This window comes from Aulonocara sp. 'chitande type north' Nkhata Bay, linkage group LG6, assembly GCF_057382095.1.
Source record: "Aulonocara sp. 'chitande type north' Nkhata Bay isolate Kocher_YH1m ecotype deep benthic linkage group LG6, A_spYH_male_GT1.1, whole genome shotgun sequence".
NCBI lineage: Eukaryota > Metazoa > Chordata > Actinopteri > Cichliformes > Cichlidae > Aulonocara > Aulonocara sp. 'chitande type north' Nkhata Bay.
The window spans coordinates 15,606,529-15,631,736 of record NC_141349.1 but is presented as its reverse complement, the minus strand read 5'-3'; the positions used below and the strand labels follow the sequence as shown (position 1 = coordinate 15,631,736).

Sequence of the window (25,208 nt, the reverse complement as noted above, 5' to 3'; positions counted from 1 at the left end):
ATTACCATTACAGTGAAAGCATGTTTATACTGCAGGCATGCTCATTGGTCAAAAGACTCCTGACAGAATCAGACAAGCTTGAGGGAACAATTTAATCATCGCAACATCTGTACCTTTTAGTCTGATCAATTCCACATTACACTGCATCTGACGAACAGGATGCTCAATCTAATTTTTAGCATAAGGGTTAAAAGCGTCTGTGAAGCCTGACCTTTGTCTTTGTGCAGTCTATGCTGGAATTTGATATGCTTTAAGTAACAAACAGCAGATGTTGTTTGCATTCAGAAGAAGTAGTCAAGTTACGTGGTGCCTTTCCAGGGAGTAAATGTGATAGAATTGCTGCTTTTCTGGACCGTTGATGCACATCAATGCTGTGAAATAGGATGTGTTGGAGCACTCATGCATGCCGCCATGCGCTCAGTTCAGCCGTTTGAGCTTACACAGGAAACAAAAGGTCTAAGTGTATGGACAGGCATCACATGTCCTACCTGTGCTAAGCATCTGTTGGGACACATTTTCTCTTGGTCTGTCTTAAAATCAGTGTTACAACTTATTATGCAGTTTGATCTGAGATATTAGTTGTTTATTTAAAATTGGTAGGTTTTCTGAAATGCTGAAGTACAGTTTTGTGGAAAAAAAACTGGTATGTGTGTCTGTATAAAAAAAGCTTTGACAGGCGTCACTAATAGGGTGAGGGCTCTCTAGACAGTCTCGCAGGAAAAATATAAATATAAATAAAGCAGCTGTAGATGGAGTAGCAGTTTTTTTCCTATTGCTTTGATGTCAGATGTTTTCTTCTAAGCCTGAAATGAGTTTTCATATCTGATTTGACATTTGCAAAATGGCACCTAAAACCATTATTACAGAATTTTCTGATTCCAGTCTGAAACTCTTCTCAATAAAATAAGAGAAGACTTGTTTTTTTGTTTTCAACTTATTGTGCAAAGGCCGTGATTTCTGTGGTGTATGAATACAGCAGAAATCAGCCGTGTTGTCTCAGAGTGACTAAAGCAGACTATTTCAAACACCACAAATAACACATTTTCCTTTCTGTGTCTCTGTCCGTCAGAAGTGGCTCCCTACCTACGAGGGGGTGGACAAGGGCAGCAGGTGGTGTTAGAGGGAAACAGACTGGTGCTGACCTGCCTGGCTGGAGGCAGCTGGCCTCTGCAGTACCGCTGGACTCTCAACAACAGCAACATCACTGACTGGACGCCACAGTACAGGTCAGTTAGCACCCACTGCCTAGTTATTATGTCAGACTTTCTGTCGTGAATCTTCTCATTGTCTTTAAGTGTATATGTCTCTCTCGTACCCTTCCTTTCATATACAAACATCTGCAGAGTAAGAGCTGTTCCCGTTAGAGATGGAGTGTGTGTAGAGGTCAGAGCATTCGGACAGCAGAGCCAAAGTGAGATTAATAATTACATTAGCACCATAAATATGTATATGGTGTGGGTAAAGAGGAGGGGATCCAATCAATATGTCTGTGCTGTTTCTTTGCTTTTTGCCCTGTACCTTTTCTTCTCCTCCTCCTCCTCCTGTGCCCCCTCTCTCTCTGTCCCTGTGTGTGTTGGTTGGTAAGAACTAAGCAATTCCTCTCGGCAAAACTGCAGCTGTGAAACAAAATTGTTTTTCACATCATTCAGAAATGGAGGGAATCTTGGGAATGCATACACACTGAGGGAGGGAGAGGTTGAGCCAGCAGTTTTGTAGGCAGTCGTTGTTCGAGCCAGGAGGTACAGTGTGGCTCTGGACTGCTCTCAGCGTTCTGGCTACTTTAGTTTGGTGAGGCTATGCTGAATTGGCAAGCTGCAGTGAATATGAGTGTGTGTGCGTGTGTGTGTGTGTGTGTCAGGATGTGGCCATCTGCTAAGCCTGATTTTAGTGTTCTACCTTTGCAACTTTATATATGCTCATTTACATATTTTATTCTCAGTTAAATGAAGACATATAGTGTGGGATGAGATATTGAACCTCACTAGATCCTGATGTGCTATATAGCAATAGCACCTTTCTGCCATTGATATATAAACCATTTTCAGCAAATTGGACGGCCTGCAGCTTTGTGCATGCTGCTGCTACAGGAGCGGGACCAAGCAGTGCTCGATAGCAGTGCTTTGCTGTGATTTTTGGTCATGTTTACAGTTAATACGGGTCTCACAGATCCACTTAGTTTTACATAAACTCAGAAACATGCTTTGGGCTTCCACATAGTAAAATCCTCTTTGGAATATTTTATTTTTCTTCATCCTTTATCTTAGTTTAAAGCGCTGGTCAGTGGAGAATTCAGATGCACAGTAAGTGACAATGATTTACATTAATGGAAGCTTCAGCTCCGGCTTCTTTTATCATTGTCAGTTCAACGGCAGTAGCCTGCCACTTTTTGCACATTGTGAGTTGGAATAAAAACATCACTAAGACAAGTTAGACTCTCAAAAAAAAAGAAGGCAGCAGCGTTTGCTTTGTTTTCAGGGACACTTATGACAAGGCTACTGCATTGTCTTCAAAACTGTATAACATGCTTGGCTGACAAACTTATTTCTCACAATGCATGTGTTTTTTCCCTCAAGCCAATACTTGTCTCAGTTACGTGCTGTATAGTTTTAGAATAATATAAACCTGTTGAAAACACATAAATATTAATAATTTCTGGTCTGACGAACTTCAGATTTAATGTAAAATGACTACCGTCCTACATTTACCTTCTTCTTTTGTGCAGTCTCTCATCACAGTATTACACAAAACAAAATCGATTTTTATTTCTTGAATCAGTCAATCACATTTAACGCTAAGCTTGTCAGAGAAACTGACTAGGAAATTACTGCATTGTCTATATATATATCTGTATCTAAATATAGTGGTAGATGACAGAAATCTAACAACTTGTTGGAACTTAAAACACATGGTGTTTCCGCTGCACACGGCTGTTGAAAATGTAGCTGACCAGAGAGAGAGGGAGATAGATTGGTGGTAGAAAGTGTCCAATATCAAAATCTGTTTTAGGATCAGAGCTGCTGTGTAATGTGTCGTTCCTGATTCAAATGGAGTTGGGTTTGTGAGTCTTTGATGTACATGTGTGTATTTGTGTCTGCGGGTTTGTGTATGTTGGCAGCATGCACTGACAGCCTGGGAGTTAAATACTTGGCTGTCCTGGTATTCGTAATGAGCCCCAAAGCGATGTCCGGTTTTGCTATGTCTATCCGGTTTGTGCGGAATGTGTGTGTGTGTGTGTGTGTGTGTGTGTGTGTGTGTGTGTGTGTGTGTGTGTGTGTGTGTGTATTTGTCCAGCATGGTACCAACCTAGATCCTATGCCAAGCTTCCCATTAGTGAAGCACAGTCCATTAAAACCCCATTAACAATCCTTCTCAGAAAAAAAAAGACCTCGCAAACATCAAAAACCTTTTCATACGCGGCACACAGATGCAAACAGACACACATACATGTACACAAACTGTGCATATGCTCTCTCTGCCTTCTGTTATCTGGAAACTTTTACAACCTTAGGCCCAATCCATTTTCTGAGATCAAGGACATGAAAGGGAATTACACAAGAGTGCACGCATATGGACAACCAGACCTCCACCTTCGTTCCCTTCTGTCTTGTTGGTCTCCAGACATCACTCCCAGTTTTATTTTTATTTACAGCTTTGAGAAGAAAAACCTACCCTTATAGTCTTCCTCTCCATGTGTCCATCTTTAGGTTGTCTATGCCGTCCCTGAAGAGGACTGATGCTGGACTGTATCAGTGTATGGTGAGGAACAGGATGGGAGCAGTAATACACAGGAGAACGGAGGTGCAGGTGGCCTGTAAGTACACACAGCATACACGGACACACGCTGGTTTAAAGTAAACTGAGTAAAACAATTGAAGATGTTGTTTTGTGCACAATTAAAACTTAACAAGCTTCAGCTTTGCGCAATTCTTACAATCTTACAAATATTGAAACAGTGATGGTTTAAAAAAGCATTAGATAGCATCTTGGCTAATGCTAACTGACTGTGAAGACAGCGTGATTGGTCAGTTCCAATACTGATTCTACATCAACAGTTTTATGATGATGTAGGGACAACACCAACACCGGCATATCTGATTGTGCAGTAAATGTATTGTGATGCATTGGTGTTGATCTTCATACTCTTCATCCTTCTCTCTTTTCCTCAAGTTCTGGGTAACTTCTTGGCCGAAGAGCAGAGAAAGACGGTGACTCAGGGCCGAGCAGCCCTCATCAACCCTCCTCCCCTCGCTTCGTTTCCTCAACCATTGGTCACATGGTACAAAGATGGACACAAGATAATCCCCAACAACCGAATGTAGGTGTTTCTTTTACCCTTTTGCTTTGTGTCTTGAGCACGCACTTGTGTTTGTATGGTGTCTTTTGCAGCCTCGAGCACAAAGTGTGTCTAACAAAATACCGCCTGAGATAAAATTTTAATTTTACAGTTCTTATCCCACAGTGGTGTATTAATTAGTGTTCTGCAGAAGCACAAAAGTTCTTTTAATCCTCGCATGTCAATTGCTATGAATAATAAGCTATTTAGATAACTGACCCTTTTCATAAGAAGAGACACAGGACATTATCAAGAGAAGATAAAGCGGGCTTTTCAGTGAATCAAATCTACAAGGTTATTAAGTAATTTTAGGTGCATGGGAGATATTCTTTTATATTAATTGTACAGCAGAGATATGAGGGTCCCTGTGTTGTGTAAGCTGTGCTTCACAGTCTTTTTGTTTGATGTTATTCTCCAGCTCTTTTTGAAATGCTGACAATTTGCATATTATTTCTTAGTTGCTGCAGATATCCTGTAAGTGTCACTCTTTTGAAAAAATGCTCATAAGCTAAGCACAGGGATGGTAGTGTGCTTTTGGTTTGCAGAGTGGTGTGATATAGATTCAGGCAGCATTTTAAATTAATTTGGGATATGCACCTTTTTGAATCAGCTCCTCTGTGACAATAGCTGTTGAGATGGAGACCTTCAGTGATTTTATTAGTCTCTGCTTGCACTCTGAGATAACTAACTCCCCATTAAGACCACTAACTGCTCCCCAGTGTGTTATTGAATGAAATTGTCAGTGGCCTTGCTGTACACGTAAACGGTCAGACAGCAACTTTTTCACCCCTTTAACGACAGACACCACCTCCAAAGAGCTTTTCAGAATGCTATGTGGATTCAGGTTATATAAACAGGTTTTTTTTTTTTTTACTTTGGGGGGGGGGGGGGGGGGGGGGGGGGGGGGGCGTTGCTTTTGTTTCTGGTTCACATCAAGTTTGAATTTGCTTTTAATTTGGACGAACTAGGATAATGTACTCCTGTTAAGTTAATGGGGCTTTATTGAGAGTGGCTTAATGATAGTGGACTGCAATTATTTTGCTGCACACGACACTATCTGCATGAAGGTGTTTTCAGTCAAAGCATCCCTGCTGAAGTGTGCTCCCTGCTGCTGTACACGAAAATAAAAAAACAAAGAGGAGCCCTTGTTATAGTTACAGATTATTCCGTGATTATTTCAATAAAAATACATCTGCAGTAGATATGGAGCATCTGTGGCCAGGGGACAAGATTGTTAGTGCCTGAAACTTTTCTTTTGTGTTTGCTTATATCTTAGCGCTACCAACCAACCACATTTAAGCAGGTTTTATTGGCGTGCCGGTAAACAGTGAAGAAAAACGATCTGCAATCTTAAAAACACTAGCTACTGTGCGAGGAGGATTTAACCTTTAAAATTAGCAATAGGGAATCAGCGGTAGAGATTTTCTCAGCTTTATTAGAGCCTGACCAATTTATCAGCAGGCTGATATGTTCAGCTGATATTAGCTCATAACATTCATGTTATGAGTGTTGATACTGGATAATTTGTCCAACAGAGGGTACTCTGCAACTTCCCTGTTGACAACACACAAACATAACAACAAGATGATACAAGCAGAGTCTGGCAGAGAGGAAATAAGTTAATAACAAGCAAATAAATAACTGTAGATATCAAATATAAGGCAAATTCGATTATTTGGTTTGTGTGTCTGAAAGAAAACAACATTGGCTGTTATCAGATATCAGAATATTTGATTGTTAAATCACCAAATATCTGTATAGGTGTTGATCTTAAAATTGGACAGAGCTTTTATCACTTCTCCTTATGTTGCTACTGCCACTATTATGTTTTTCATCAATTTCTGAACTAACTTTGAAACAAAAGCACACAACGACCCCAGGCACCTCTTTCTCTACATACCAGCTTCATGACCTTTAGTAACATCTCAAGTGCTCGTTGGGACATTAATGAGTCCAATTCTAGTCCCACAGACCTGCTGTGGAGGATGTATCCTCACATTAACCCTGAAAAGAGCTGGTTTATAAGATCTGACATGTGACTCCATGGTGACTTTAAAAGCCTGCTAGCATATGCGGAGTATACATTTAAATTTGGATTCTAATATCCATCTACTGTAAATCAACCCTGACAGCAATGAAAAGCTTTAAAGTATCAACCTTTTTGTCAGAACTGCTCCTGACACAAAGGTTAAGTACTATATTAATGCCTGGATATATTCTGGAAGCTCCATAGCCTACAGTACACCAATAGAGGGAAATATATAATTAATAGTAAAAGCCTAAGGTGAAGCTGAGGTGGGTGCTTGGATCGTAGAGTAAGCACTGATGTAACAGTTGCAGCAGTAGGTTAGCAGAGCATTTAAACAATGTGATGTGACAGTGAACAATCGGCTGCCCGATTTTATCATATCCACAAGCCTGAGGCCAATACAGAGCCTGCAGATGTCAAAATGGTCAAAGCCAGAAGGAATGTGTGGACACCTGACTATGGTTAGAGTTGGAGGTCACATCATCCAGAATGATCTCTACAGTGGGGATGATGATGATGATGATGTAAACTGTTTACCAGTGTAAACGGTACATGGTTACAGATGATGTTAAAACAGCTCTTTTTATAGCACATTGTATTTCACTTTATACAGCACATTTGTGGTGCACTTACAGTATATCAAAAATGAAGAAGCTTCAGGTGGTTTATATATATATGTGGTGATAATTGATTCCGAAAATATGGTTGTCATGGTTTTAACCGTACCTGCTTCAGGTGATACAATATATTTCCAGTTTCTTGGATCACAGGAACAATTTTTTATTCACTTTGTAATTATTGTAATGACTCGTGATTGCATTTTGTGTGTGTGTGTATGTGTGTGTGTGTGTGGGGGGGGGGTTATCCTTGTTTTGTCTTTTATTACTTTTCTGTTCCATTATATCCAAATGGGCTGCAGTGTTTGAAATACAGTTCCAAGTTTGGCAGGTATACTCAGCTGAGCAGTCAACACAGAGATTACAGTGGCCAGTATTGGAAATGGTATATGTCGCTGAAGTAGCTCCAGTGGCTCCATTACTCTTTGCCATTTATCTTGATTAAGTTGAGGGGGGAAAAACTGATAAAACTTTCTGTCCTAAAATGCACAGTCAAGACATTTTATTACCAGGAAAACCCATAAAATTCATGAGTTTCCTCAGCTATTTATTGCAGACACAGTTTGCACTGAATTCCAGACTGCCTTCACTAAAGTAATAAGAAATTAAGGCATTTATATGAAATACAATGTAAGTGGCATTCTGTTAATAACAAGCCGCTGTGCTTTTTCAAATGGCAAAAGCTTGGCACTCAATGTAGGAGGCATTTTATTTAGACCATATTCCAATCTTATAAAGATGGAATGAGGTGTGTTGCCTCTAATAATTTGGTATGAATAGTTTCTATCTCAGTTATCTGTCTTGGATGCTGACAGCAGTCTCTCCAGTCCTCGAGAGAGTTAGATATGAGAAACAGAGAAACCAGTAGAAACTCTAGAGATTCATCTTTTTTTTTCTTTTTTTTTCATCTGATGCAGTTTTTGACTCCTCTAGTATAGCGGTGGATCAGAATAGTAAAATAAAAAAAGAGAGACAATCAGTCTTTTTGCTAAGTTAACAGATGATAACAGGCTTAGAGCATTTATTGGCAGCTGAGCTAGCCAAAATACACTGTAACCAATGCCCAGGACATTCCTGGTGCTAGCTAGCTGCCTGACTTTGGCCAGCAGTCTGTTTTAACAGATACATGGCTATGAAACAAAGGTTTTTCTTAAATCATGATCAGTTCAATTCAATTAAATGTTATTAATGTAGCGCCAAATCACAACAACAGTCACCTCAAGTTGCTCTATATTTATATATTAGTGTAAAAAGCTCTATACTAATACAATCAGGCACCACTGTATAAGCAAACACTTGGAGACAGTGGGAAGGAAAAGCTCATTTTAAACAGGAAAGAATTAGCAACAACCAAGCTTAGAGAGGGCCAGCCATCTGCCATGACTGTTTGGGGATGAGGGGAGGGAGACAGGACAAAAGACAAGCCGTGGAAGTGAGACAGAGTAACATGTTTTCATTTATTTACACATGTAGCAGCTCTAAAATAGAAACACATAATCTAGATAAAATACACTCATTGTGTCACTTAGACATGTTTTTGTGATTGTGTTTTTTTGTAAATTGAGCGAAAAACATGTGGTTTCTTGTGATGATTGCAGGGTTTTAGCTAGAAAAGTTGTTTGAGCCAGCAGCAGCAATGGGTCAGGGATTTGGTACAATGTAATGCTGTGCTCGTTTCATGTAGCACTGTCCACCTGCTATGACGCTAATTGTTAATTGTGTGCTGGCTGAGACAGAACAGCGGGGCTACGTTTGTGCGCCTCGACACACACAGGATGAGGAGGGAGGCACCCTGGGAGCGAAACATCATATTAAATCATAACCTCATTTATATTCAGTGATGAATGATTTAGCTCAACCTTGAATAATGGACATAAGTGGACTGATTTCAGCTGAACACGTAAAATGAAATAAAGTCTGAACACTTTCCTGGTACTTTATTCTAGCAGTAGGTAATCTTAACTGTTATAGAAAAACTCTCCAGTGCACAGACCATAGCGGTCAACTTAGAATAGGCGGGCCAGCGCTCTCGTATTACAGCCATGTAATGATACCACTGAACATAAATTATCACTTATATTTCTGTCCTGGTTGCTTAATAGATCTTTAGCAAAAACCTATATCCACAAAGCAACAAATCCACACTCCTCTGAACCTTACAGAAGCACAGTAGGCCGCTCCCTTATTTCCCAAGAGGTCACCACAACGGATGGATCCACATGTTTGATTTGGCACCGATTTTAGGCCAGATGCCCTTCCTGATTCAACCCTCGCATTTTTCCTGGCCTGGGTCTGGCACTAGGAGTACACCAGCTTGTGAATCCCTGTGGTTGGGTTTGTCTCCTGCTGGACTTGAACCGGATATCTTTCACCATTATAAAGCACAGTTCTCTGTGATATCTATGCAGTACAAGTAGTAAAAACACAAATTATAGAGACTCTTCTCCCTGTTCACTGATAAGATGTATTTGTTTATTCCTATTAAGAGGTGGGTACACCCTTGGGAGCAGTTGTGTTGGCACTTTGTTTGGGCGGAGAAGATCTGATTGGTGTGAACCTTGGGAGCGAAGAGTCTCAAATTCAAGGTTTTCGCACCAGTATCTGTATCCATGGAAACAACATAAAAATGACAGCTAGTTCTGCCCCTTTGCAAAGTCTGAGCATGGTGAAATATTTTGTAAACAGAAATATTTTAAATAAAATTGCAACGTTTTCATTCGAATCATTTCATGGGTTTCTGGTGTTCCTGCTCTTCCAAAACAGAGTCGCCTATAATGTGACTAGGAAAAGTGGATCTCTCCACGCCATTATCAGGTATTAATATAATCTGGATAAAAACATTCAGCTCTGCATTGTGAATTGAAATATTCTGATTTGCTTGCAGCCCACATTCACATACTGAGATGAAGATTCATGCATAACACTTCCTTTGAACCCTCATAGAAAAGACTAATTTGCACCTTTCTTCACAGCTCCCCTCCTGTCTCTACAAGACACTCTTTCCCCCTCTCACCTCCCTGTTCCATGTCTGTCCTCCTACTTTTCTGCCTCTAAATTATTCTTCATATTGCTTTGTTCCCTCAGTTGGCTGCCCTTCTCTCACTCTTTGCCTCTTTTATGGTCATTATCATGCTACAGGATATAGTGTTATACAGAACTCATAAACCTCTGTTTCTGAATAAACTGCTTAACGGCTGTGGTGCGTGCACGAACACACACACACACACACTCACACACACACACACGCACACACACACACACACACGCACACTGAAAATCTGTCTCTTCAGACCAATCTCAGTTGCGTCTACCTGGCACAAGCGTCTCTGTGTGCGCTCATGTGTGTCAGAGTGAGTGCAGTGAATATTTGCACAGCCCTACGTGTGTAACGGTGTGTGTGTGTGAGGTTACGCTGGCTGATCCTGCGGTCCGGTGAGACGGGGCCAGATGGTGCCTGGCGGTTGGCTGTCTTCGTGGTGACCGAGTTGATGATTTCGTTTATGAAGTTTATTGATCCGATATGCATCACTCCCAGAGTCCCCAGCCCCATCTCACTGTCTGTCTCTCTACCTCTCCCCTGCTCTCAATTTATGTCCATGTGCCTGCCCCTAACCCCACTCTGCATATCCAACACACACAAACAAACAAACACACACACACACACACACACACACACACACACACACACACACACACACACACACACACACACACACACACCACTCTGCATATCCAACACACACACACACACACACACACACACACACACACACACACACACACACACACACACATCCTGTCTATGAACATTCCCAAACTCCCTAGCCTCAAAATACTGGCCAGCAAAGAACTTACAAGCTGTCACTTCCCACACACTCTGCTCTAATCTAATGGAGCCCCCACTCCCTGTCCTCCCCATCTCCACTCCATGCTGCTCTGCCATCTCTCTGATGTCCCACCCCTCTCCCTCTCCTTGCAAAATGTTTTTCCTGCCCTCATCCTCCTATTTTTAAACGGGCTCTAAACTTCAGACTTTTTTTTCTCTCTCAGCTGTCCAGCAGCAGTTAAAAAACAACTTGGGGACAGTGCTCCCACCTCAGCGCCGCAGACACTGATATATATTTGAGCTGTGACCTGCTGCCCAGGTCGAGAGGAGAGAGCTGCTGTTTTTAATTAGCTCTGTGGCCTGTGGCAGATGGACGTGAAATGATTCTGATAGCCGGCAGCTTCAAGAGGACGGGCTGGACGAGGAGAATTAGAATTCGCCTTTCTTTTTCCATCAGGGACACATGAAGCCCGGATTGATCAAATAAAGGCAGTGATCTATGCAGAAGCATGCCAGGAAGGACAGTGAATATTTCAGCTTCTTGTTGCTGGGGAGTTGAGCGGTGTGGAGAGCAGTGATGTCACAAGCCATCAGTGTCAGAACTGGGCCTTATGGGAACTATTTCTCCTTATACCTGGCCTAAGCTGCCATACGCCGTGGTGGGGTATGTGTGAGTGTGTGCGTTTCTGAAAATTCATTCATTTTAATTTGTCAAACACTACTCTAACAGAAGGAACGATTCATTATTTCACCGCTCTCCGTCGCACGCACGCACACACGTACGCACACATAATCAGCAGAGGTCTGAACAGAAGGAACTTTCTCGGTGTCTGAACTTTGCAAGCAGATGTTGTGTGTGTTTGTGTGTGAGAGCGTGCACACATATTCATGTGTATGGATGAGGCAAACAGCAAGATCAAGAGGAAAAGAGCATCATTTGGAGGGAGACTTAAAAGACACGTAGCCTTAGATCCCACCACATGTTGAAAAATGCAACCGGCCATTTGAAAGGTCTTCCATCCACGACAGTAGCGCCGCAGTTGTTAATGAGTGCATTTCTCACGGCGTGCAAAAGGAAGCATCAAAGTGGCTGAGGAGAAGAAGAAGAAGAAGACATGAATAAAAAAAAAAGCTTGCAGGAAATGAATATGGAGTAAAGAGTTTAAGCTCAACTCAATCCATTGTGTCTGGAACTTAATCTCTGGAGCCACCAGAAGCTTAGATACTGTATGTGACTTTCTTCTCAATGATATGATTTAGTTACTTTTGGGATTACAAAGACATCCCAGACATGTAGGATTTAAAGACATGTGGCAGCACTACGACGAGCCATGTGCCAAATTTTTTCTGCATTTACGCATATACTGTATTCTACAATCCTCTTTTTGTCAGTCTTTGTTAAAGCTTTCATTTAATTTTTTATTACATAAACTTTCTTACAGAGCAAGTACAGTTGTGAGTCTTATCCAAGTTCTTGTACTTTCTTATTTTAATGTTTATATGGAGCACTGAGAAACTTTATTCATCTCCCAAATTTAGAGTGGGTTTATTAGACTTTCTGAAACCTTATACACTGCTCAAAGAAAGAAAGAAAAAAAAGGAACACTCTGAGAACACATCGTGTCTCAATGGAGAAAAAATCATGCTGGATATGTTGGGGGCGACTGTGGCTCAGGAAGCATATCTGTAACCGGAAGGTCGCCGGTGGCATTGTAAAGCGCTTTGGGTGCCTTGAAAAGCGCTATATAAATCCAATCCATCCATCCATCCATCCATCCATTTGCTTCCGCTAATATATATATTGTTTAGTATTAAGCTTTGCTTGTTCCATATTCAGCTTTTCAGCAAAACGTGTTTGAGTCCATAAGAAAAGATTCATTCTTATATCTGGAGCAATAAATATATTTCAATAAATATTAACGTTAGCCCGCGACTTTGTTCCAGTTTTGAATTTTGGCCCACTGTGTATCTGAGTTTGACACCCCTGTTCTACAGCCCTGTCCAGCTGTCCTAGAGAAATTGCCTGTCTCCTGAACTTCTACCACGCTGTTGAGCCTGTGCTGGGAGAGACAGTAAACATTCTGCCAATGGCACGTATTGATGTGCTATCCTAAAGGGGCTGGACTACCTGAGCAACCTCTGTAGAGTCCAGGTATCGCCTCGTGCTACCAGTAGTGACACTGACCACAACCAAATGCAGTCAGAAAAGACGAGGAGGAAAAATAACCCCCTCTGTTAATTAACTGACCACATCAATATCCCAGAGGTTTTATTGATGTCGTGCTATACTATGATTTAAAAATGTTCCTTAATTTTTTTTTTTGAGCAGTGTGTAATGTTCGTGTAACTTCAGTCATCCAGTCATCCATCCATGGTAGCCTTAAATGAGTTGACCTCTCATCCAAGAGGTTACTTTATTTTAACTGCTGATGGAGAGTTGCAGGTACTTAAACCCCAGTGGTGTTGTCCCTTTGGAGGTGGTCCTGAGAATCATTGATCCATCCTGTCATCATGTGAGTTGTTAGGGTCACAAGAGCTTTGGTGTCAGTGTATAGAATACCGTCCTCTTCAATGATAGCTGCACAGTCAAGGCATACCTGTTCTTCTGTTATCCTGGTGTCATCCTCAATGAAGTTGATTTTTCTGTGAATAGATGTTCTACATCTTGGGTTTTGATGTTGAGGTGTCATCCACATACCTGATGCACTGGAAAAGTACTATCCCTCTGAAAGAGCTTAGAGCTTTACTTTTCACTTATACTCTGTGGATGTTTGTTGCTATGTGGGAACCTGGGGAAGCCATGGTACATGTATGCTTTTGCCTGGATAAACCCTTGTTCTATTTGAAGTATGTGGTAATGAAGCAAAGATTTAACAGGATGGAAATCAGGGGTGAAGTTGGTTCTCTGATGTGTAAGGAAATCTCACAGGAGTATTCTTCCTAGACACATGGTGCAGCATAGTAGTGCCAGCTCATCAGGATGAGGCGTAGCTTAAAAGAGGAAGGACACTCTTTCGAGGATCCCACTGTTCACATTTTGAACCGCTAGATGCTTCAAGAACGGAGTAAAGGATGTCGTCTTTGTGCACATGGGATGACAACCTTTGAACAGAGGTGGTGGTTTAAAGGCCACCTATAGATCCCTTTCCTGGCGATTCAAAACCCACTCACACCTTGATCCTGGCGACATTACGAACTCACACGATTGCAGGGTGGGGCACCATCTCACACAGAATTCACAATTTGGCTCAACCTAAAAACTCTCATGATGACAGAGTTGGTCGTGTCACGGTGAGAGCCCCCAAATACTGTTCACATGTGCACAGAAGTAGCCCACGTGTTCCAGAAATCTGATTATGCTAGAATACTACTGTGTGTGTGTGTGTGTGTGTGTGTGTGTGTGTGTGTGTGTGTGTGTGTGTGTGTGTGTGTGTGTGTGTGTGTGTGTGTGTGTGCAGAGACACTGAGGGGAATTCACTGCATAATCTCTGCACTGTGCAAATTAATCCAAAATATACACAAAATCTAATCAGACATTTAAAGCAAATTTAGCAACAGAAAAAGAGCTGCTGTAGTATTTCGCATGGTTATAGTATCTAAGCTCACCAGTCTGCCTCGCCTGACATGAGGGCTTCATGTATGTCTTCATTTGCTGTGTAATTTCTGCCTACATTTGATTCATGTGTGATAATGTTATGTATTAGTGAGGCAACTTCCCAGAAATGATTAGGTCGATAAAAGGCATTTGGTCTTGTTTTCCTTTTGGGAGCCATGCTGCTGTCCTCTTTCAGGAATTACAATAACCCTGCTCTGTTAATTGACAGCTCAAATAAGGCTTGTCAAGAGTAATTGCAGTCATTACAGTTCATTGACTTCTGAAATGGTACAATAGGAAATATAAACTGTACATAAGGAAACAAAGACAAGAGGTTGTGTTAAAGTTAATAGTTGTGCTGTCACTAATGGCAGTTAATGACATTGGTTAAAAGATAAACCACTGCATGATAGGAAAATGTGAAAATCTCTACGCTGATTAATGTTAGAGAAGAAGATAAAAGACAGATCATAAAACAATAGGGCCTCTTTCTTTGATGCCTGCCTGAACTTGATATTTTCCAATTTAGCTCTCTCCTCCTTTTCCTCCTGCTCTCTTCTTTTTCCCTTTCGTCTTTCCTTCCACTTCCATAATTGAATTGCTCCTTTGGTCCTCTAATGTGGCGGCAAATAACAAAATGAAAATTCTCTACTGTAAACTCTTCCATTTCCACTTCAGTATTTTACCACTCTCTTCAGTACAACATATATTTTTTCCCTGTTATTCTGTCTTTGTTTTGTTTCTCATTTTCAGTCTGTTTCACTCTGCCTCCCGCTTCTATTGGTGTTTGTTGATCCCACTTCACAGATAAAATATCAGCTCCTTCTCTTATGAGGCTAAAAATCTTTAAAGGGAATTCATGGGTAGATTTTATTCTTTATAGATTCCAGCAGAGGTCATTTTGGATTGGTAATATTTCAGTAACAAGGTATTTTTAGATTGTTTAGAGAGTCAATGCCTAAAACATATACTGTTTAAAACATGTGGACTGGGCCATAAGAGATGGGACTCACCAGACACCTCACAATATGTTATCCCAATAATGATCAAAACATTTTTTGCCAAGTTAAACTTTTAAGTTATCTCACTTCATTTATTTTGTTGCTGCAAAATGAGATAGTCAGTTGGCAGTTACGTTTAATATGTTTCTAATAATACAGTAATTAACTCTGTAAATCAACAGAAATTGACATTTACACTGAGCTCAGCTTCCTGTTTTACAGGAATATAACCAGAATCCAACCAGCTCAGCCCGCTTAATTTGTGCTCAATTTCAACAAGAGGGTCGAGTCATCAGCTAGGACTAGCAAGGCTGGCAAGGTGTATCCATAAATGGAAGCACACCTGTTAATCAAAGCAGCTGTGGTCCTAATTTAACACCTTACCAGATGAGTTATAAAAATGGGAAGACTAACAATAGAAGCAAAAACTCCTTTTTGTATCGAGCTGTAAACATGCTTTGTAACGTGGGACTCTATGGGAAATAACTAACTTTTGGAGCCAACTTCAAGTGACCGTTAGAGGAAACTTTTTGGCACTTCTCTGTTGGCATCATTTTTCAGCCCCAGATGTTTGCTTGGCTTACAAGTGATTATTTACCTGCAGAGCTAATGGGCCTACCGCGTCCAACAATGTCTGAAGCAATGAATTGACCATTTACAGCAAATGGTTATGCAGTTACATTTTCCAGAATGACTTCTTCTAGCATAAATGTCATAACAGAGGTCATCTCAGCCTGGTTTCATGAATATGCAATGAGTTCAGTGGTCTTCTCTTCAGTTACCAGGTATGAGTGGCAAATCTTTGGGTTGTGATACACACGTATAACAGGAGATTAACAGCGTGAAAGTGCAGAAACTATGAGACGCAGTCGCATAAAAATGGAGCAGAATCTCAGAGAGTTGTTTCCAGCATTGTGTGGACTCGCTGAAGAACTGAGGTTGTTTTAAAATGACTGCTAGTAGCTACTTTATTAGCAACACCCTTCTGTTAGTATAGTGAAAAACACAGGGTCACTTATCATTAAATCCTTGTGTAATATCTGGAGGTTTAAGTAATTAATGAGGGTGTCCTTGCTGTGCCAGGTGTGCAAGGTTTCATAGAGATGCGAGTGTTACGTTGTTGGTCTGAGCAGAGGGAAACACGCCTGAACATAATCCATAAACATGAAGGCTGCTTCCGCCTCTGCAATCTGCTCCATCTCCGTGTTTCCATTTATTTTTATTATTTCTTTATTACCTCTTGCCGTTGTTTGCACCATGACTACTGTGCGGCCTCAGCTTCCGTCTTCATACCTCAGCAGCAGGTCTGAGCCTGTATGTGATTATAGGTCAGTTCAGGCCTGATTTTTAATGTGTTGAGGGAGATTGGGGTTTGATTTAGAGACAGGCAGAGGTAACAGATCACTTTGTGTGGAGCTGTACTGATGAGGGCTAGGTATAAATTTGCAAGTAGACAAGCATGGTAGACGCTGATTTTTTAATGGATATGCCCCTGGGATAAAATCCTGCGAATATGCATATACAGAAATAAGATTGTAAGATATTTCTATGTATAATTATATATAAGTGCCAACACAGAAAAATGTAAATATTTCTTTATTAAAAAGAAAACATTGTGACTCATAATTTGTTTGGTTTTGTACTCAGGACTCCTCCTGAGGACAGCTGTGTCATTTCAGATGATTTCAATGTGGTTAAAATGCTTTTGAACAAAATTCAATATTTACTATAAAGAATTCCAACAAATTCAGTTGTCATGTCAAGATATGTGAATACCAAAAATGAAGTGGCTGTGCTATTCTTGCAGATTGCACCCAGGCTCTCTCTCGAATCATCAACTGCAGCTGATCGGTGACTCAGTCATAAAACAAAGCTTCTGTGCTGGCGTTTCTTAAGAACTTCAGGTCACCAAATGACACTCATGTATCATGTAGATGATATAAGCAGAAGTCTTCTTGAGTCACCTAAAATATCTATATATATATATATATATATATATATATATATATATATATATATATATATATATATATATATATATATATATATATAGGGCTGCTCAATTAATCGAATTTTAATCACGATTACGATCTGGGCTTTCAACGATCATTAAAAATGACTGAGCCGATTATTAGCCCCTCCCTCATTTATCCGCGACACCTTAAAGGCCGGTCCGTGAAAATATTGTCGCGCATAAACCGTCCGTGGCGCAAAAAAGGTTGGAGACCGCTGATTAAGAGGACCCGAGGGAAGCTCGGAAAGCTAAGCAGAAGTTATTTGGAGAGGAGAGTGACTGCTGTTGGTTGAAAAGAGAGGTTAAAAACAACTTCAGTGGTGTTGCACACTATTTTATATTATTTTTTAAAGTCATTGTTAACCCTTTAAAGCCGGTCAGAGCAGCATGCTCCGTTTTGTGTAACTATTTTTAAATCCCCGTAGAACCGGAACCGTGTAAGCTAGCGCAATAACCCGGAGGAGTTGTACTTACATCTGATGCCATCAGCTTGTCCTCGGTCACGGTTTCCTTCCACATAAAGCTTTGCAAAAATTGCATAAAAAGCTCTTGCAGGAACAAAAACATAATATTCCAGAAACACGCTTTGCCGATCCGATCAGCTGTTCGTAACACTTCCCACAGTTAAACAGACGTCAGCGCGAACTGTCGCATGTCCGCAATTTCCTGCCCAAAACCGGAAGTGACGTCATTTTCGCGGAAATTGTAGTTTTTTTACTTGTAGGCCTTAAAAACCTATACTGGTCATGTTTGACTTTTCTGAATAGTTGCTGGGATGCTTAGAACTCGAATTGCACTGCTGGAAATAGTTTATTTTGATGCACATGCTGTTTTCTTTGCAAATTTGCATCATAGGATTGTTTTTTTTGTTTTTCCTGCAGTATATAAAAATTGGTGTATCTCCAAAATAAAACTATGAAGACACCCAAAATAAATTTCCTGTTGTTGTAAACTATTTTTTGGAACTTTTTTGTATTTAAAGTTTTGAAGGATAAACCTCTTAAATTTCTCCAAGTAGAAATATATGTAAAAAAAAAACAAAAATGATTTTCAATTTTTTTTGTAGTTTATTGCACTTTTTTGCAATTAATGTAGTTACTATGGACTTAATGCATACATATTATTAAAATATGGGCTATAACAGTTGCATAGCAAATTGAAATGCTCCCACAAATGGCACTACAACATGTAAAAATATAATATAAGCTCTGGCGGACTTGGTTCTATAGTAGGTCTTAAAGGGTTAAATAAATATCGTCAAATAATCGAGATCTCAATTTCAGTGAAAATAATCGTGATTATCATTTTTATCATTATATATATATATATATATATATATATCCACCAAGGCTGGAGACGGAGCAATACTGGAAGAGCATATGGGAGAAGGATGCAACCCATAACGGCAATGCTCAGTGGCTAGAGGATCTGAGGGCAGACCACAGCGACCTCCCTGAACAGGGTCCAGTAACCATCACAGTGGCAGATATCCAAGAAAGGGTCTCCAGTATGAAGAGTTGGACAGCACCAGGGCCCGACATGGTTCACGCCTACTGGCCGAAGAAGCTGACTGCACTCCACGAGCGTCTGGCAGCACAAATGAACCAGCTGCTAGTTAACGAGAGACACCCGGAATGGCTAACTGAAGGCCGGACGGTCCTGATCCCCAAGGACCCCAAGAAGGGACCGGTCCCCTCCAACTACCGACCAATAACCTGCCTCAGTACTACATGGAAGCTCCTGTCAGGCATCATATCGGCTAAGATGAACAGGCACATGGGACAATACATGAGCGGGACACAGAAAGGAATTGGCAAGAATACCAGAGGCGCAAAACACCAGCTACTGGTAGACAGAACAATCAGCTGAGACTGCAAGACCAGACTGACCAACCTGTGCACTGCCTGGATTGATTACAAGAAGGCCTATGACTCAATGCCCCACAGCTGGATACTGGAATGCCTAGAATTGTACAAGATCAATGGGACCCTAAGAGCCTTCATCGGGAACTCAATGGGGATGTGGCGTACAACACTAGAGGCCAACTCCAAGCCCATAGCACAAGTCACCATCAAGTGCGGGATCTACCAAGGAGATGCTCTGTCCCCACTGCTGTTCTGCATAGGCCTGAACCCCCTCAGTGAGATCATTATCAGAACTGAGGGGATTGAACTACCAGAAGGCAACATTGCAGACATAGAGGACAGTTACAAGTACCTGGGGATCCCGCAGGCGAATGGGAACCATGAAGAGGCCGCTAGAAAAGCTGCAACCACCAAGTACCTGCAGAGGGTCAGGCAAGTCCTGAGGAGTCAGCTGAATGGTAAGAACAAGATCCGGGCCATCAACACGTACGCCCTGCCCGTGATCAGGTACCCTGCTGGGGTAATAGGCTGGCCAAAGGAGGAGATAGAAGCCACTGACATAAAGACAAGAAAGCTCCTTACCATGCATGGAGGGTTTCACCCCAAGTCCAGCACCCTGAGGCTGTACGCTAAGTGGAAGGAAGGGGGCCGGGGACTGGTGAGTGTCAGCACCACAGTCCAGGATGAGACAACGAACATCTCAGAATACATTGGGAAGATGGCCCCAACTGACCGAGTGCTCAGTGAATACCTCAGGCAGCAGAAACCCAAGAAAGAGGAGGGAGACGAGGAACCATCATGGAAGGACAGGCCCCTGCACGGTATGTACCACCGGCAGATAGAGGAGGTGGCTGATATCCAGAAATCCTACCAGTGGCTGGACAAAGCTGGACTGAAAGACAGCACAAAGGCATTAATCATGGCAGCACAAGAACAAGCTCTGAGCACAAGATCCATAGAGGCTGGGGTCTATCACACCAGGCAAGACCCCAGGTGCAGGCTGTGTAAAGATGCCCCAGAGACAATCCAGCACATAACAGCAGGGTGCAAGATGCTAGCAGGCAAGGCATACATGGAACGCCATAACCAAGTGGCCGGCATAGTGTACAGGAACATCTGTGCCGAGTATAACCTGGAAGTCCCGAGGTCAAAATGGGAGATGCCCCCAAGGGTGGTGGAGAATGACCGAGCTAAGATCCTGTGGGACTTCCAGATACAGACGGACAAAATGGTGGTGGCTAACCAACCGGACATAGTGGTGGTAGACAAACAGAAGAAGACGGCCGTAGTGATCGATGTAGCGGTTCCGAATGACAGCAATATCAGGAAGAAGGAACACGAGAAGCTGGAGAAATACCAAGGGCTCAGAGAAGAGCTCGAGAGGATGTGGAGGGTGAAGGTAACGGTGGTCCCCGTGGTAATCGGAGCACTAGGTGCGGTGACTCCCAAGCTAGGCGAGTGGCTCCAGCAGATCCCGGGAATAACATCGGAGATCTCTGTCCAGAAGAGCGCAGTCCTGGGAACAGCTAAGATACTGCGCAGGACCCTCAAGCTCCCAGGCCTCTGGTAGAGGACCCGAGCTTGAAGGATAAACCGCCCGCAGGGGCGTGCTGGGTGTTTTTTTTGCTGACTGACTTTACATGTATTCCAGGCAATGGCAGGAGAATAGAGGCGGGACATTGTCTGAAGTTGTTCTTTTCTCACATGTAGCACACACAGCAGGGAATAGTGCAATTTAGAAATGTTCTTACTTCTGGAAATACTCTGTGTGGTTTAAATGAGGGAACTGCCTTGGTAGTATGGTAAAGTAATGCATTAAGTGTTACCACCAAATTAAAGCTATTTTTATACACAGTCCCCATTTTTCAGAGGCTCAAAAGTAATTTGTCAATTGACTGACAAGCTTTTCAGGGCCACGGAGGTCTGTTCCCTCATTATTTCATGACATATCAAGCAGGTAAAAGTTTTGCATTAGATAGCTTTTCGTTGGAACTGTCAATATGAGGTCTGAAGAGATGTTAATGGAAGTAAGGGAGGAAAAGGAATTAAACAAAATAAACCTATCAGGAGAAGACTAAAAACTTTTGGAGTGGCCAGATCAACGATATGGTGCATTTTATAAAGGAGGAAGCAGAGGACAGCTGAAGTGGATGATTACATAATTATGTCCACTGTTAAGACAAACAATTTCACAATATCCAGCCAAGAACATTAAAAGGGAATCGTAGATCTACCATCAAGAGATGCCTTTATGACTACAAAGGTTTTACAATAAGGTGTGAACCACTGGTTACGCTCAAGAACAGGAAAGCCAAAAGAGCCTGCGCAATTCTGGAAAATGTCTTGACAGATGAAACCAAGACTAGCCTTTACCACTATAATAATTAGAAAGAATTATGGAGAAAGAGTGAAACAGCTAATAATCTAAAGCATATCACGTTATCTCTCAAACATGGTGGTGGCAGTGTTTTACGATACGTGTATGTATCGCTGCCGGTGGAACTGGGTCACCAGTAGGGATGTGTATTGATAAGATTTTCACGATTCCGATTCCATTTTCGATTCTGTTTAATGATTCGATTCGTTATCGATTCTCTTATCAATTCTTATTTCTAAAAAAGGAGAACACTAAGGTCGCATAGCTTAGAACTTTGTTTTACATCTTCTCCTTGAACAAGATAGAAATTTAGGAGTAACATGGCCTTACAAACCCAACACTGAGATCTTAAGAGATCCAGCCTACGGCTCTTCAATGGGATGTCACAGGGTCCCCGGGGAAAAAAAATTGTAAATGTAAAATAATAAAATAAATATTCTTCTGTCGCAATAACAAAGTATAACATAAATTATTCTGTAGCAATTAGAATAGAATAGAATAGAATTCAACTTTATTGTCATTGCACATGCACAGGTACAGGGCAACGAAATGCAGTTTGCATCCATCCAGAAGTGCTTTAGTGATATAGATATATTACAATATATATTAGCAATAATATAGATATGTGAGTATATTACAGAAATGGGTCTATTATGGTATGTTATAATGTACACGGTATGAAGTATGTTGTGAATATTCTATAACTATAAGTATGTACAGGCTGTAGTGAGTACAAGCTATGTACAGGATATGAACAGGATATAAATATGAAAAACTATACATTACACGAGAATATCCAGTAATGTCCCTGCCTACAATTAAACACATTCACTTACCGAAAATTGGGGTATCTGCTGTGGTAAATGGGTGCAAACCTTTTACCACAAACTTAGTAACTGCTCGGTGACATTCGTCTATCCTGGCCTGAAAGGAGATGCTACCGGTAGACTGCAGCGAGAACTGCCAGCATCTGAGCCAGACTCTGTCTCTCTCATCATGGTCACCTAAATGCACAGTAATGGCAGGTTTTGTAATAAGGCAGATCGCGCTAACATAATATGCACTGTTAGTTGATTATTTACCTGCCGCATTAACGGGAGAGGACGTGCAAACGTTACTGCTGCTGCTGCTGGGTTGAGATTCACGAGTCCGGAGCGGAATTAAAAACATGACATTCATTTAAGGTCATCACGTGTTTTGTGAGCAAATGCTTTTGCATATTCGTCGTGTTTCCTCCCTTAAATGAAATATCTACTTTGCAAGTATTGCAAGTTGCCCTGTTGTCATCCGTTCTCGTAAAGTATAACCAAACCTTTGAGGGTTTGAGCCGCTTAGGCGCCGTGTTTCCTGCCAGATAAATGACGCTCCGCAACGTGGTGACGTCATTCGGGGCGACTGGAATCGATAAGGGAATCGTTTGCAAAAATGGCAAACAATTCCAAGGAATTGAAACAGGGGTTTCAATACCCATCCCTAGTCACCAGTGATGTGAGTGCGGATAGAAGGAGGGGGATGAATTTTGAAGCGTATAGGGCTATATTCTCTGCTCATATTCACACACAGTTCAAATGAATAATGATCCAAAGTGTACTGCAAAAGCAACTCATGAGTTTCTCAAGGTGAAGAAATTGGATTTTCTTTAGTGGCTAATATAGTCACATGATCTCAACCCAACAGAGCATAGTTTTCAGTTATTAAATACCAAACTGAATAAAGAAAGACCCACGAGCAAGCAGCACCTGAAGGCAGCTACAGTAAAGACTGGTAGAGGATCTCGAGGGAGGAAACATAGCATTTGAGGATGTCCAGGGTTTCTAGACTTCAGGCAGTCGTTGACTACAAAGGATTTTCTTCCAAATATCAAAAACAGTCCTTATGTTCGATTTTCCAGTTACTTTGAAAATGGGGTACTGTGTATAAAAATAGCTGTAATTCTTAAACAGTTAATGCCACAGTTTTCTTAAACCTCTTGAATTAAAGCTAAAAGTCTGCTTTTCAGTCACATACTGATCATTGATTGGTGGTGCAATCAAAATGACAGAAAAATGGGTCATTGTCCAAACGACACGATCCATGCTCAGCTATTACCTGCTCTGTTCTCAAATAGACACAATCAGACATCACCTGGACTTAGTTTGCTGTCAGGTTAAAGACCGTTTAGCATCCATTCTCTCTTTGTGTGAGTTGGGTTTTCAAATGCTCCACTGTCAGATACAGCCTATGTTCACACACATAACTGTCCAAGTGTTGTTTTGGAGAGATCTGTGTGTGTCTCTTTCATGAAAGCTTATCAGAGGGCAATACAGACCGCCAAAAACTCCTATTTTTCACAACCTATTGCTGTTAATTCACATAACCCTCATGTTCTGTATAATACCATTAATTCTGTACTGAATTCAGAGGATCATGTTCTTTTGCAATCTTCTGAGGTTATGTGTAATAAGTTTCTTAATTTCCTTGTGGATAAGGTTGCCAGTTTGAGACCCTCCACTTTATCTTCTGTTGGCCCGGCTGTGCATGTTCCCTGTTTAAATTTGCTTTTTGCTTTCCAACCAATTGTTCTACCTGAACTAGAGAAGCTTGTGTTAACTGCTAACCTATGTGGTTCTCCGAATGATGTCGCTCATCCCCGTTTCCTAAAAAAAGTGTTTCCTACTGTTGGACCACATATTCTGAACCTAATTAATACCAGCCTCTTGTCAGGTCAAGTACCAAGCGGGTTTAAGCATGCAGTTATTCACCCCTTACTTAAGAAGCCAGGCTCAGATATTTCAGTAATGTCAAACTTTAGACCCATCTCTAAACTTCCTTTTCTGAGTAAGATCTTGGAAAAGGTTGCTCACACTCAGCTGATGGATTATCTAAACAACTCTCAAATGTTTGAAGTTTTTCAGTCCGGCTTTAAGCCGTTTCATAGCACAGAGACAGCTCTCATAAAGGTTATGAACGATATCCTGGTAGCGACAGACTGTGGTAAACATGTAGTGCTTATACTACTAGATATGACTGCTGCATTTGACACAGTGGATCACGACCTGCTGATCTCTGGATTACAGCTTTGTGTGGGCATTTCTGGCTTGGCACTCCTGTGGATAAAATCAAATCTCTCAAACAGGAGCTTCTGTGTTAAGTTGGGCTCGTCATCGTCCTCTGTGGCCCCTCTGCCATGGGGTGTACCACAGGGATCTATTCTTGGGCCATTACTGTTTGCATTGTATCTCCTGCCACTGGGTGCGATCTTTCGTAAACATAAAGTTTCATTTCATCTATATGCTGATGATTGCCAGCTTTATTTTCCTTTCAGTCATTCTGATACTTCCCCAATTAGACTCCTGCTTGATTGCCTTAGTGATGTTAAGTCATGGATGGCTCAAAACCTTTTAAATTTTAATGAACGTAAAACGAAAGCAATTCTGTTTGGCCCGAATCGTTCCTCTGACATCCCTGATGTTGACCTTGCTGCTCTGACCCCTCACCTGAAGAGCTCGATTACCAATCTTGGGTTAAAAATCGACTCTGCACTTACCTTTGATGGTCACGTGAATGGGGTG

General features: G+C 41.4%; 1 protein-coding gene across 3 annotated transcripts in view; it reads left to right on the top strand.

The window, feature by feature from the left end:
• Positions 1 to 25,208, top strand: part of LOC147327522 (protein sidekick-1-like) — a 287,609-nt gene that overhangs the window by 103,467 nt on the left and 158,934 nt on the right. For all 3 annotated transcript variants that reach the window (XM_086295202.1, XM_086295201.1, XM_086295203.1), the window contains 3 exons: positions 1,070 to 1,226; positions 3,705 to 3,811; positions 4,168 to 4,315. In XM_086295202.1, coding sequence (XP_086151328.1) covers positions 1,070 to 1,226; positions 3,705 to 3,811; positions 4,168 to 4,315 — 412 coding nt within the window. The remainder of the gene's footprint in view (positions 1 to 1,069; positions 1,227 to 3,704; positions 3,812 to 4,167; positions 4,316 to 25,208) is intronic.